The 13,806-nt window shown below is 43.5% G+C and overlaps 1 protein-coding gene across 2 annotated transcripts in view; it reads left to right on the top strand.

The window, feature by feature from the left end:
- Positions 1-1,724: 1,724 nt before the first annotated feature.
- NCAPH (non-SMC condensin I complex subunit H) overlaps positions 1,725-13,806 on the top strand; it is a 38,041-nt gene continuing 25,959 nt past the window's right edge. For both annotated transcript variants that reach the window (XM_059942644.1, XM_059942643.1), the window contains exons 1-6: positions 1,725-1,804; positions 10,628-10,871; positions 11,033-11,123; positions 11,823-11,915; positions 12,243-12,381; positions 12,859-12,983. In XM_059942644.1, the coding sequence (XP_059798627.1) occupies positions 1,786-1,804; positions 10,628-10,871; positions 11,033-11,123; positions 11,823-11,915; positions 12,243-12,381; positions 12,859-12,983 (711 nt within the window). In that variant the 5' untranslated portion in view covers positions 1,725-1,785. The remainder of the gene's footprint in view (positions 1,805-10,627; positions 10,872-11,032; positions 11,124-11,822; positions 11,916-12,242; positions 12,382-12,858; positions 12,984-13,806) is intronic.

Genomic DNA, 13,806 nt, shown 5'->3' with positions numbered 1-13,806 from the left:
ATCTAAGAAAAGAGTGGATATACGTATAACTGATTCACTTTGTTGTACACCTGAAACTCACACAACATTGTAAATCAACTATACTCCAGTGAAAATTAACAAAAAAAACAAGGGTGACAAGTTCCACTAAAGCCTCCAGCAAGGACACTTGAGCCTATCAGGGAAGGCCTCCCTGAGGAAGTGATATGAGCTGAAACCTGACAGGAGTTAACTGGGTGAAGATGAGGATGAAGAGGGTGAAGATGGATGAAGAGGATCCTACGTAGAGGACGTGGCACATGTAGAGGCCCCGTGGTGGGAGCTGGCACCGTAAGGGCTAGCCTGAAAGGAGGCCCAGTGACTGGAGGGCGAGGAGAAAATGGAGGCAAGGTGCAAAGTGAGGCTGGAAAGGCTGTGGGGACCAGGCCCAGGAGGGCCTTGTAGATCATTTTAGAAGCTCCCTGAGCAATGGCTCCTTTGAAGCGTTTTAGACTTTGGGAGGAAGCGACAGGTCGGTTTTGTACTTAGCAACCACCACCCTGGGCCCAAGGAGAAGTAGGTCAGAGCAGGTTTGGGGCTGCTGCAGACCAGCGAGAAGAAAATATGGATGAAAAGAGATGCGGAATAGAAGAGATTTTTAGGAAGTAAAAAGAGCCCAGCAATGGATTGTGTGTGAAGGTGAGGGAGAGGGAGGCGTCCAGGATGACCCCTGGGTGCTGATTTGGGTCCCCGGGTAAACTTGTTTTCTTTCTTCTATCCCACACTGCCTTACACTAAAGATTTGAAGGTGGTCACTGGGAGAACAACTTCGTGCAAAAAATAAATAGGCTTAAAAAGTCGTTTTCAACAAGGTAGTACTTATTTGGTTGCCAAAACGACTGAGGGGCACCATTGGCATTTAGCGAGAAAATCGTGTCAGGGACGCTGAGCAGTCCTACAAAGAGGACAGGAGTCCCACAGGCCAAGCGTTGTTTCACCCTGAATGCCAATAGCACCCTTGAGAAGAAGCACTGTATAAAATGCCATAAGTGTGTTAAGACATTATAGGATGTTCAAGGGATATTTGGGGGAACAGGCCTGGCCTTTTCTCCTGTAACACAGTTCTTGGGATGAGATGAAGCAGAATGAACGGATGGGTAGCACATTACACTCGTCTCACTTCCGACCTTAACCTTATTTTTTTTGAAAGGGAGAAAGATATCCAGGAATCTTTTCGCAAGAATCAATAAAAACGATGGTCTTCATTAAAAAAAAAAAATGTACACACATTTTGCATCTGTTCTTCCCCTGCCTGGAACAATCCTCATTCGGGTGTCGGCTACCTCTCACCTCCGTCCCACACCCCATCATCACTTTCTACCTCCTAGTGTTTTGCTGCCCTTATAGCACAGGTCGCGATGGGAAAATCAACCTTTGTTTCCTCGGTCACCTGCCTCCCCCATTAGTATGTAAATTCCGTGAAAGTAAAGCCCTCGCCGGCTCTGCTCCACGCTGGGTGGGTCCCTAGCGCCCAGTTCCGCGTCTAGCGCTCCAAAGGAGGGAGTTTTCATACTATTTCCGGGGAGGTTGGGTGGGGGGTGGTCCATGGATCCATTACAGTCCACCCACAGGACCCGAGCTCGGAGCGCTCAATACCTGACGTCTCACTTCCACGCGGCGCCGCACTACCTTTTCCGCGCGGAGGACCAAGGCAGTCTGCGCAGGCGCGCCTCTGGCTCCGCCCACAGTGGCGTCATCACGGCCGTTTTTGCGCTCAGGCGTCTCGGCGCGCGATTTAAAACCAACTCTGGAGACGCGGAGGAGAAGATGGGACCTCCCTGCCCCGGTGAGGCTGAGTGGGTGGGAGGCGTGGCGGGAAGGGCCCGGTGCGAAGAGGTGCTCCGGCCGGCGGGGCTGGCGGGCTGGCCTGAGCTGGGAGAGCGGGTATTCTCGGCCTCGTCGTTGGCCTTGTTCTCCGTCGGCTGAAGTAGAGGCAGGCGGGCTGGGGGAGAGGAGGGCCGGCGCAGGGTGGGCGGACGGGTGCGTTCGGCCAATCAGGACGCGGCTTCGGCCCGCGCCGCTCTTCCCGCTGTGAGCCGGATGTGGGACGCCTTACCCCCGGGCTCCTACACTTTGCGCGGTGTTTCTTCCTTTAAAAGGAGGTTTTCCTGGAATGCACGTTAGTTCAGGGCCATGGAAGTATTGTGGTTACTGCTGTATGTTTAACACGTATGCATTTATTTTTACATTCATTCAACTAGTATTGAGTGCCCCCTTCGGGCCAGAACCTTTGTCAGATGCATAGATATAGCAAAGAACAAAACAGATAAGATCCCACCCTCTTAGAGCATGTGTTTTAGTTCGGGAGACAGACAGGAAACGAAATAATTACACGTGAGGCTGAGTACTCAGATTGAGAAAAGCAGAGTCGGGGGAGGGTCACTTTAGATTAGGGAGTCAGGGAAGATCTTTAAGCAGATTCTGGGGAACGTGTTCAGGCAGGAGCACGTACAAAAAACGGGCAAAAGAGAAAGAGGCTGACATGGGCGAGGACCAGGATTTTATAACTGAACAGTGAGTGAGGTCGGGCAGGTAGTCAGGGCCTTTGTAAGTCTGGGTAAGAGGTTTGGAAATTTAGTTACATTTTGGACGTGGTAAGTGACTTACCTGAGTCAGGTGAAAGGGTCAATAATCACGTGGATAAGAGCTGGACACTCAGGGCAGTGATATGGGCTGCTCAGGGAAGTGGCCTGTGGAGTGAGAAGTAAATTTGGTCATCATCATCATATAGATGGCAAAACCATGGGAACAGGTGAGAACACTAGGAAGACCCTGCAGAGAAAATACTTGGGACCAACATTTAGAAGCTGGTTAGAGAAGGAAGAGCTAGAAAAATTCAGAAAAGAGTGGTGGTGTAGAAGCCAAGAGTGTTTCAAGAAGCAGAGTGTTGTCAACTGTTTCAAGTGCTGTTGACTCTCAAGAGGGATGAAGCCCGAAAAGTGACAATTGGGTTTGGCAACATGAAGTTGTGGTGGTGGGCGTGGGAGCCAGAACAGAGGGGTTGAAAAATGAGTAGGAGTTGAGGAAGTGGATACCGAAAGTGTTTTTGAGTTCAGTAACCATCTGCTGAATGAATGAATGTATAATGATAAAGGGAAGGAGAGAAATCAGGGAAAGACAATTCTGAGAAATAAGGCATGCCTCTAATTCCCATTTTGAGTTCCCCTCTTGGACACATTCCTCCTTTAGTGCTTTCTATTTCTCTTTTTCTCTTATCCCAAGGTCCAACTCCCTTACTTACATTGGTTGCGGTGCCCACATTCAAGTAGTCACAAGTCCTCTTGATTCAGTCTCTAAAAATGTCTCTTGCCTCCTTCCTATTTTTACTTTCTTCTTTTTTGTTTGTTTTGACCTCAGCTGAGAGTTATGTTAATCACACTCTTTAGCTTGTGGGAAGCTATCAGGGAAACATGTGAAGTTGTTCTTGTATTTTTTTTTTTTTTTTAAGTTATCTGCCTAGCGTAATCTTACTTTTTTTTTTGTTTTTTTAAAATTTATTTATTTATTTATGGCTGTGTTGGGTCGTCGTTTCTGTGCGAGGGCTTTCTCTAATTGTGGCAAGTGGGGGCCACTCTTCATCACCGTGCGCGGGCCTCTCACTATCGCGGCCTCTCTTGTTGCGGAGCACAGGCTTCAGACGCGCAGGCTCAGTAATTGTGGCGCACGGGCTTAGTTGCTCCGCGGCATGTGGGATCTTCCCAGACCAGGGCTCGAACCCGTGTACCCTGCATTGGCAGGCAGATTCTCAACCACTGTGCCACGAGGGAAGCCCCTGTTCCTGTATTTTTAATTCTCTTTTATCCCCACTCTTCATTCTTTCCCTTCCCCTTACATGGGCAACCTTTTAGTGTTTGTTGTGTGTCACTATTTTTAATGTGTTCCTATAAAATGTGCGTTACATTATGCATATTTTTTTCATATCACCAATTCTGAACCAGCTGAGATATACATTCTTATTCTCCTTTGGAGGATGAAGAAGCAAACCCTTAGAGCATTCACTTAAAATTTCTCCAGTTAGTAAGTGAAGGAGCTGGAGTTTGAAGCCAAGCCTTCTGATTCTTAAATCTGGAAACTCTCCCCCCAAGGTCTCTCAGTTCCTTCATCTCTCCCTTCCAAGGATCTTGTTTCTTGGCCTACTCTCATAGGCCATAGCCACTCACCACCATGGTCACACCCTAGACCTTGTCGTTATCAACAGCTGCGCCACTGTGTCATCTCAGTGCACCCCGCCTCTCAGTCACTCCTGTCTTTCCAGCTTACTCCCTCTTGTTCCCCGACTTCAACAATCCTTTGACCCAGCAGACCTGTATTCTTCTACTTTTCACTGTCTCTCATCTCTCTGCCCTTGTTCCCCTCCTTACTTAGCTTACATTCAATGGTCATTTGGTGTAATCCCTCCCTTTCATATGCCCAAAACCCCTTGCCCTCTTCTTGCCTCCTTACACTTGCTTGACAAAATCACAACTCTGGTTAATCCCAACTCTGCCTACTCTGCTCGCACCCAGTGGTCTCAAGGGGACCCTAGAGCTGCCCAGCATTCACGCTGTATTCCCTGGTTCATCCACTCTCCTTCTAGATGATGATTTCGTATCTTCCTTTCTCTCCTGAAATCTCCAGTACCTCCTCCCCAGCCCTCACCCTTACCTGCTGAGTTTTTGGTTTTTAGCTGCATCCTTTCTTTCATTTTTTAAAAAATATTTATTTATTTATTTATTTATTTTGGCTGCTCCGGGTCTTAGTTGCGGCATGTGGACTTCTTAGTCGCGGCATGCATGAGAGATCTAGTTCCCTGTCCAGGTATCAAACTCTGGCCCCCTGCATTGGGAGCGTGGAGTCTTACCCACTGGACCACCAGGGAAGTCCCTAGCGGCTTCCTATTTTACTAAGAAAATAAAAGCAATCAAAAGATATCCGCAAGTCCACCAGTGCACCTTCTCCCCTACCTGCATTTTTGCCTGTGTCCTCAGTCTTCCTTTTGCTGTGAATGGACTCTATGCTCTCAGCAAGGCAGCCCCTTTACCTGCTTGAGTACATTGTTCAGCAACTTTTACCCTTTCTTCTGCATGATCTCTGTGAATAACGGCCCTCTCAAAGATATCTGGAACCTGTATGTTGTTTTACATGGTAAAAGGGATTTTGTGGATATGATTTTTTAACATTTTTTAAATTAAATTTTATTGTAGTATAGTTGATTTACAATGTTGTGTTAGTTTCTGCTGTACAGCAAAGTGAATCAGTTATACATATACATATATCCACTCTTTTTTAGATTCTGTTCCTATATAGGTCATTACGGAGTGTTGAGTAGAGTTCCCTGTGCTATACAGTAGGTTCTTATTAGTTATCTATTTTACATATAGTAGTGTGTATATGTCATTCCCAATCTCCCAGTTTATCCCTCTCCCCCACATTTCCCCCTTGGTAACCATAAATTTGTTTTGTACATCTGTGACTATTTCTGTTCTGTAAGTAGGTTCATTTGTACCATATTTTTAGATTCCACATATAAGTGATATCATATGATATTTGTCTTTCTCTGTATGACTTACTTCACTCAGTATGACAATCTCTAGGTCCATCCATGTCACTGCAAATGCCATTATTTCATTCTTTTTTATGGCTGAGTTCTGGTTTGGTATCAGGGTGATGGTGGCCTCTCAGAATGAGGTTGGGAGTGTTCCTTCCTCTGCAGTTTTTTGGAAGAGTTTGAGAAGGATAGGTGTTAACTCTTCTCTAAATGTTTGATAGAATTCACCTGTGAAGCCATCTAGTCCTGGACTTTTGTTTGTTGGAAGTTTTTAAATCACAGTTTCAATTTCATTACTTGTGATTGGTCTGTTCATATTTTCTATTTCTTCCTGGTTCAGTCTTGGAAGGTTGTACCTTTCTAAGCATTTGTCCGTTTCTTCTAGGTTGTCCATTTTATTGGCGTATAATTGCTTGTAGTAGTCTCTTATGATCCTTTGTATTTCTGTGGTGTCCGTTGTAACTTCTCCTTTTTCGCTTCTAATTTTATTGATTTGAGTCCTCTCCCTTTTTTTCTTGATGAGTCTGGCTAAAGGTTTATCAGTTTTGTTTATCTTCTCAAAGAACCAGCTTTTAGTTTTATTGATCTTTGCTATTGTTTTCTTTGACTCTATTTCATTTATTTCTGCTCTGATCTTTATGATTTCTTTCCTTCTACTAACTTTAAGTTTTGTTTGTTCTTCTTTTTCTAGGTGCTTTAGGTGTAAGGTTAGGTTGTTTATTTGAGATTTTTCTTGTTTCCTGAGGTAAGATTGTATTGCTACAAACTTCCCTCTTAGAACTGCTTTTGCTGCATCCCATAGGTTTTGGATTGTCGTGTTTTCATTGTCATTTGTCTCTAGGTATTTTTTGATTTCCTCAGTGATCCATTTTTTTTTAATAACTCATTTCTTTTTATTGCTGAATAGTATTCAGTCTTATGGATAAACCACATTTTGTCTGTCCATTCACCGGTTGATGGGTATTTGGATTGTTTCCACTATTTGACTATTACAAATAACACTGCTACAACATTCAGAGAGGGAGAAGGCAGTGTGAAGACAGAAACAGTGAGAGATTTGAAGACACTGAGCTGTTGGCTGGGAAGATGAAGGAAGGGGCCTATTTCTTACAAGATAAGAAATGTAAGAAACGCACCCCTAGAAGCCAGAAAATGCGTTCTGCCCTCAGAGCCTCAGGAAGGAACCAGCCCTATGAATACCTTGACAATATCCCAGAAACATTGGGTTACACATTTCAGACTCTAAAATCCAGAACCATAAGAGAATAAATTCGTGTTGTTTTAAACCACTAAATTTGTGGTAATTTGTCCCAGCAGCAAAAGGAAACTACAGTAAGTCCCCTACATATGAACGAGTTCCGTTCTGAGAGCATGTTCGTAAGTCCAGTTTGTTCGTAAGTCCAACAAAGTTAGCCTAGGTACCCAACTAACATAATCGGCTATATAGTACTGTACTGTAATAGGTTTCTAATACTTTTCACACAAATAATACATTAAGAAAACAAAAAATAAAACATTTTTAGTCTTTTCTTACTTGAAAAGTACAGTAGTACAGTACAACAGCTGGCATCCAGGGGCTGGCATTGAGTGAACAGGAAAGAAGTGTTACTGACTGGAGGAGGGAGAGGAGGTGGGAGATGGTAGAGCTGCAGGATCATCAGCAATAGGAGACGGAGGGCAAGCTGCAATTTCACTCATGCCTGACATGGATGGCACAGGTTCTTGTTCCTTGCTGGAACCAGATGCACATTTGCATCTTCAAAAGTTTGCAACTTGAAGGTTCGTTTAGTAACATATTGTTTAGTCTCCATGTGTTTGTGTTTTTTACAGTTTTTTCCCTGTAATTGATTTCTAATCTCATAGCATTGTGGTCGGAAAAGATGCTTGGTATGATTTCAGTTGTGGATTTGATTAAGTAAAGGATCTTGAGATGGGGAGATTATCCTGGATTATCTGGATGGGCCCAATGTAATCACAATGGTCCTTATAAGAGGGATGCAGGAGGGCCAAAGTCAGAGAAGGAGAGGTGATGACAGAAGCAAGAGGTTGGAGTGATGGAAGGAAGGGACCATAAGCCAAGGATTGTAGGTGGCCTCTAGAATCTGAAAAAGGCAAAGAAACAGATTCTTCCGTAAAGCCTCTAGAGAGAAGGCAGTCCTGCTGACACCTTGATTTTAGACTTCTGACTCATGAACTGCAAGAGAATACATTTATGTTCTATGTACCATTAAGTTTGTGGTAATTTGTTATAGCAGCAGTAGGAGACTAATACAGTCTGTTTGCTTCATTTTTTTCTACCAAGCTGGGTTTTTCTTTTTTTTTCATTTTAAAATTAGTTTCTTGACCTCACTTCCCTTTCAACTGCCTTCCTCCCATTTCTCTTCTTCCTTTACAGCATGAGTCCTTGAAAACCATGTCTCCGTTTTCTCTCTCCAATTTCTCTTCTCCCATCTTCTCTCTTTTTTTGTCCCTCCTATCTTCTCTTGAATCTGTGCCTGTTTGGCTTTCTCTTTGTCACCCTGCACTCAAGAAAAACTGCTCTTGTCAGTAACCTCTAGGTTGCTAAATCTAATGATCAATTCTCCGTCCTCATCGCATTTGACCTGTCAGCTGCATTTGACATAGTTCATTACTCCTTCCTCCCCTGAAATATCTTCTTCACCTACTTGTGGAATGCCACACTCTCCTTCACTAGTTACACATTCCCCATCTCTTCACAGATTCCTCGTTTCCTTCTCTTTAAACTTTCGAAGTATTCTAGGACTCAGCCTTCTGCTTTTTTCTATCTATCCTCATTTTTTGGTCTTCTCGTCTAGTCTTATGGCTTTGAATACCCTCTCTATGCTTACGACATCCACGTTTATATATCCAGCCCAGAACTTTCCCCTAAACTCTAGACTTAAATATCTGGCTCTCTACCCCAGTTGGATGACTAGTAAGTCTCTCAAATCCAGCAGGCCCCAAACTGAGCCCTGACCTTGCCTCCTTTCCCCACAAATATGCTTCTCCTGTAGTCTTCCTCTCTCAGGTCCTGGCAACTCCATTTTATCAGTTGTTCAGGGTAGTGTTGTAGTTATCCTTCATTCTTCTGTTTTTTCTCATGCCCCACGTTTAATCCATCAGGAAATCACGTTGGCTGTACCTGGAGACCATATCCGGTGTCTGACCACTGCCTGCCACCTCCACTGCCCCCTCTCTGGTGTGAGCCACCAGCATCTCTTATCCTGGTTGTTGGTAGTTGCCTCCTAATTGGTCTTCCTGCTTGTCCTTTCAGTTTGCAACATAATAGCCATAGGGATCTTCGTGAAGCATAAGTTAGATCACTTTATTCCTCTTCTCACCACCTTCCAATCATTTCCCTTCTCACTGCTCATGAAAGCCCAAGTCTTTACAGCGGCCCATAAGTAAGGCTTATACACCCCTACCGGTTGTCCCTCCCTTATTCTGACTGATTGGTGCTCCTGCCCTACCAGGCCCTGCAAGTCTGACACCCTGTGACCTCTCTCACTTCCGTGCTTCCCTCTCACTGCTTCCACCACACTGGCCCCTCAGACGTGCCAGGCATGTTCCTGCCTCTGTACTTGCTGTTTCCCCTGCTTCCATGTAGCTTCCTGCAAATATCTGCACGGTCTTGATTCTGATGTTACCTTCTTGCTGAAACGTTTCCTTGACCACTATATTAAAAATGACCTCCCACCTCCATTCCCCAGTCTTCTTTATTCCCCTTCCATGCTTTACTTTTCCCCATGGCTTTTATCTCCATCTAACATGCCATCCATTTTCTAACTTCTTATTATGAAAGTGTTCAAACATACAGGGACATTGAAAGACTTAGACAGTAAATAGCCTCACACTCACAACTTAAACCCAGTTGTTAACATTTTGCCATATTTTTCCTCTGTATCACACACACACACACACACACACACACACAGTTTTGACTGATTCATTTGAAAGTTGCACACACCATGTCATATCACCCCTAAATTGTTTCCTATGCATCTTCCAAAAGTAAGGATATTCTTCTACATACCATTATATCATTATCACACCTAAGAAAATAAAAATCAATTCCCTAATGTTCCCTGATATCCAGACTATATTCCAGATTTCGCTGTTTATCCCCAAAATGTTGTTTATAGTTAATTTTTTTGTTTGACCAAGGATTGGCTGAAAGTTCAGACATTGTTTTTAGTTTGTATGACTCTTTGGTTTCTTTTGCTCAAGAAGAATCCCCTACTTTTCTTTTTTTCTTTTTTTTTTTTTTTGACATTGACTTTTTTAAGAGCTAACTGTCCCATATTCTGGATTTTTCCAAATGTTTTCTTCTGGTATCATTTAACTTGTTCCTCTAGCCCTTATATTTCTTATAAATTGGAAGTTAGATTTAAAGTCTTGGTTAAATTTAGGTTAAGCATATTTGGCAAAAGTATTTTACGGATGATGCTCTGAATTTCATATTTTGTCCTGTAAGGAGATGAGTAAGTTTCAAGTTGTCTCATTTTTAGAGAGGCTACATCTGATTGTTTGGTTAACGTGGTGACTGCTAGGTCTTTCGTTGCAAAAGACATTTTTCCCTTTGCAGTTAGCAAGTAATCTGTGGGCAGTTCTTTGGAATATTCTATTTAGTTTACATATTTGTGTTGCTTATTCTGTCTCCCTGCTGGGATTAGAACCTAGTCTGTCTGACATGATAGCCCATCCCTCATCCTTATGTCAGCATCTTATCTTTTCTCTCTTGCCTGGCATCATGGTTATATATATCTGTTGTTCTGCTGGTTTGTGAGCTTATCAGAGGCAGCGACTTTTTCTTACCAGTGTTATATCCCATATAGTGCTTTAGGTTTACAGTAGCTGCATAGTGGATATTTGTCCAGATTGGCAGGAAGCATCAGAAACCCATCACCCCACAAGAAACCCGAACTACAGAGGTTCTAGCCATAGAATATTAGAGTTGGAAAAGATCTTGGTGGGAAATGTGCTGTGAACTTCCACCCTGGGACAGGTCCCAGCCCCTGTTTAGACGTAGGAAATGTCCTGCTGAAGGTTTCCTGAGCAAGTGTTTTGTTCCACTGCTATCAGCCACAATGAAGAACTCTCCTTCAGGGACCCGTGGACGCCACCACAGCACCTCCTCACCTTCAGAGCAGGTGTTCTCCATGGCCCTGCCCAGGAAGGCCCCTCTCAATACTCCTGGCACCCCAGTCCTTGAAGACTTTCCTCAGAATGACGACGAGAAGGAGCGGCTGCAGCGGAGGCGCTCCAGGGTCTTTGACCTGCAGTTCAGCACAGACTCGCCTCATTTGCTGGCCTCCCCCTCCAGTAGGTGAGTGGGCGCTGGGCTGCCTTGTTGTGGTGGCCACCGTGACGTGGGTTACGTGGGTTTGCATCACCACAATACCTTGTGGGTTCTGGGTCTGGATTTTGAAAAGATCCAGTGTCGTTGATCCTTGCCAGAGTTGTTTTTTTTTTTTTTCTTTCCTTTAGGAATGTTGATGTTTCAGCTACGATTCCTAAGTTTACAAACACACAGATTACTGAGCATTACTCCACCTGTATCAAACTGTCTGCTGAAAATGTGAGTATCTGCCGGTTTAATCAGTGAAGATTTTGCAGCTTGATCAGAGAGGAAATCTAGTCTTCTTGATTCTGTAGAGAATGCATGATCAGTGATTGTGCACTTTTATTCTCTAGCGACTCTTCTCAGTGCTGGTGTTTTCAGTGTGGTTTTAGTGTTTCTTATAGGCCTTTGGTGCCCCTCTGACAAGTTGCCTGCCCCTTGCGGTGTGTCACGAGGCAGCACACTAGGGGTTAATGGCGTAGTTCTGGAGCTAGATAGTACATAGATAGTAGGGTTGTGGGCTAATTGTGAGCCCTAGATCTAGCCTGAGTTGGAATCCTGTCACTTACAAAGCTGTGTGGCCTTGGCAAGTCACTCAGCCACTGTGCTGCAGGGTGGTCCTCCTCTGTAAAATGGGAATGAGAATAGTCCCTGCCTGAGAGTTGTTCTGAGGGTCACTGAGCCCCTCTGTGTCAGTGCTTAGAACAGGACCTGCACACAGAACACTCAGGAATTGTGTGCTGTCACTCCAGACCTTGAGAATGAGGAAGTACACACATGGATTTAGCTCTATCACCAGACGTTTGTGGGAATGGATATCTGTGTTGAGATGTGGGATATTCCTGTTTAAAAGCTTAGCTTCCCATGACAGGGTAGCATTATTTATGTGAGCATAGGCTATAAATAACAAACCTTTCTAAAACTTTCTGTTTTCAGAAAATCACCACCAAGAACGCTTTTGGCTTGCACTTGATTGATTTTATGTCAGAGATTCTTAAACAGAAAGATGCCGAACCGACCAACTTTAAAGTAAGAAGGATGTTCACCTTCTCTTGCATCTGAATTAATGCTAGTGATTGCTAATCCTTAGCATAGCACAATAATTGAATTCTACAAATACATGAGAGCCTTCCTTGTTTAAGACATTTTATTAGCTACTTTACTTTCTTTCCTTAACTGATGAAATGTAGAGAAAATATCTTTCTGTTATGTTTTTTTTTATTCCCTGTGTTAGGGGAATCTTTGTCATTTTTTTCTTAAGGGCAAGTACATATTTTATGCAGATTGCTGTGTTTTGCCTGTTCAGCTGCTCCTTTTTTATGATCACCATGAGTACAGCTCTGCTTGTTTGACTAGGTGGCTGCTGGCACTCTGGATGCCAGCACCAAGATCTATGCTGTGCGCGTAGATGCCGTCCATGCTGATGTGTACAAAGTCCTTGGTGGGCTGGGCAAGGATGCACCATCTCCGGAAGAAGAAGAGGGCCATGGTGCAGGTACATGGGTTGGGATCTGGATGTAAGGGGCTTTTTTAAAGGGTGTAGCAGCTAGTTATTTGAGTAACATACTGAAATGAAGTCACAAGAAATCACTTCTCTCATTCTGTTGAAGACATGGACATTTTCAGAATTATATTTGAGAAGATACTCAAACACTAGATTTGTTTTTCTTTGGAAAAAAGAAGGACCTTATAAAAGCTTTTAGATTTTATTTTGACAAGATTGAGTAAACATCACCAACTAGGGAGCTTCTGATTTGGGGGGTCTTTGGAAATTGACTTGTATCAGAAACCAAATACTTAATCTAGTAGTTTGGTTTCTCCCTAAGCTGCAGATTAGACGTGCCTGCTGCCTTGAGGGGATGGCATGTGTTTTAATTGTGATCACTCTCTAGAGTGCTGAAGAACTTGAATTGATAAGTTCAGTTACATGCTCCAAAGCAGCCCCTGCAGTGCACGGTCTTACTCCTTGTAGATGGAAGTGCAACCGAAACAGGAACAACCAGGAAGGCTCCAAAGCCAAGGAAGAAGCACTTGTACAAAACCATCGAGCAGAATATAAACAACCTCAATGTCTCCGAAGCAGATCGAAAGTGTGAGGTGAGAAACTGTGTGCCCAGTGTAGTCTCTGACTAATTCAGAGGCTCAGTGGCAGAAACTTGCTGCTATGTGCTTGTTCAGGCCTCCAGGGAGTAAAATATTCAACTGGTGTCTCTGCATTGTCATCCTTTAGCTTTACAGCGAAGACTGACAGGGGTAGGTCCCTGCTTTTCCCTCAATATTTCAGAATGATTGAGTAGAACGAGATGGCAAATTACTGAGAAAACCAATTGATTAAAATATTAATTTTCTTCTGTAGTACATGCAGCAGTGGTGATGACAGCTAACATTTACTGTGTGTCTCCCAGGCACACTGTGCTGCCCAAGGCCCGTGACCTATGTTAACCCATTCTGTCCTTACAACATCCTTGCTACATTTTATGAAGAGGTAATTGAGGTGCAGGGCTGTGGAGTAACTTGTCCAAGATGATGTAATTAGTAAGTAAACTGGGATTTGAAACTAAGTGGTCTGGCTCCAGAATCCATGCTCTAAACAACCTTACATGATTTAGCAAATCCTGAGGAATCTGCTTAAAGGAATGGTACCAGAGGCCTCTTTATAAATTAGCAGTTAATTTAAAGCAAACAGATATTGCTACAATTTAAAAAAAAATTTTTGCTATTAAAAACAATTTCAGTGAACATTCTTGTACCTGTTTGCATTCTTCTGGGAGTATATTTGTAAGAAAATTCTGAGACATGAAATTTCCATTGCCCTAACAAAAAGGTTATACCAACTTACTCTCCCACCAACGATGGACTAGATTATTTCTTTCTCTTACCTGCATCCCACCAACGATGGACTAGATTATTTCTTTCTCTT

The sequence above is a fragment of the Balaenoptera ricei genome, chromosome 13 (assembly GCF_028023285.1).
Source record: "Balaenoptera ricei isolate mBalRic1 chromosome 13, mBalRic1.hap2, whole genome shotgun sequence".
NCBI classification, from domain to species: domain Eukaryota; kingdom Metazoa; phylum Chordata; class Mammalia; order Artiodactyla; family Balaenopteridae; genus Balaenoptera; species Balaenoptera ricei.
Note: the sequence above shows the minus strand (reverse complement) of the source record. Positions and strands in the feature narration are given on the sequence as shown.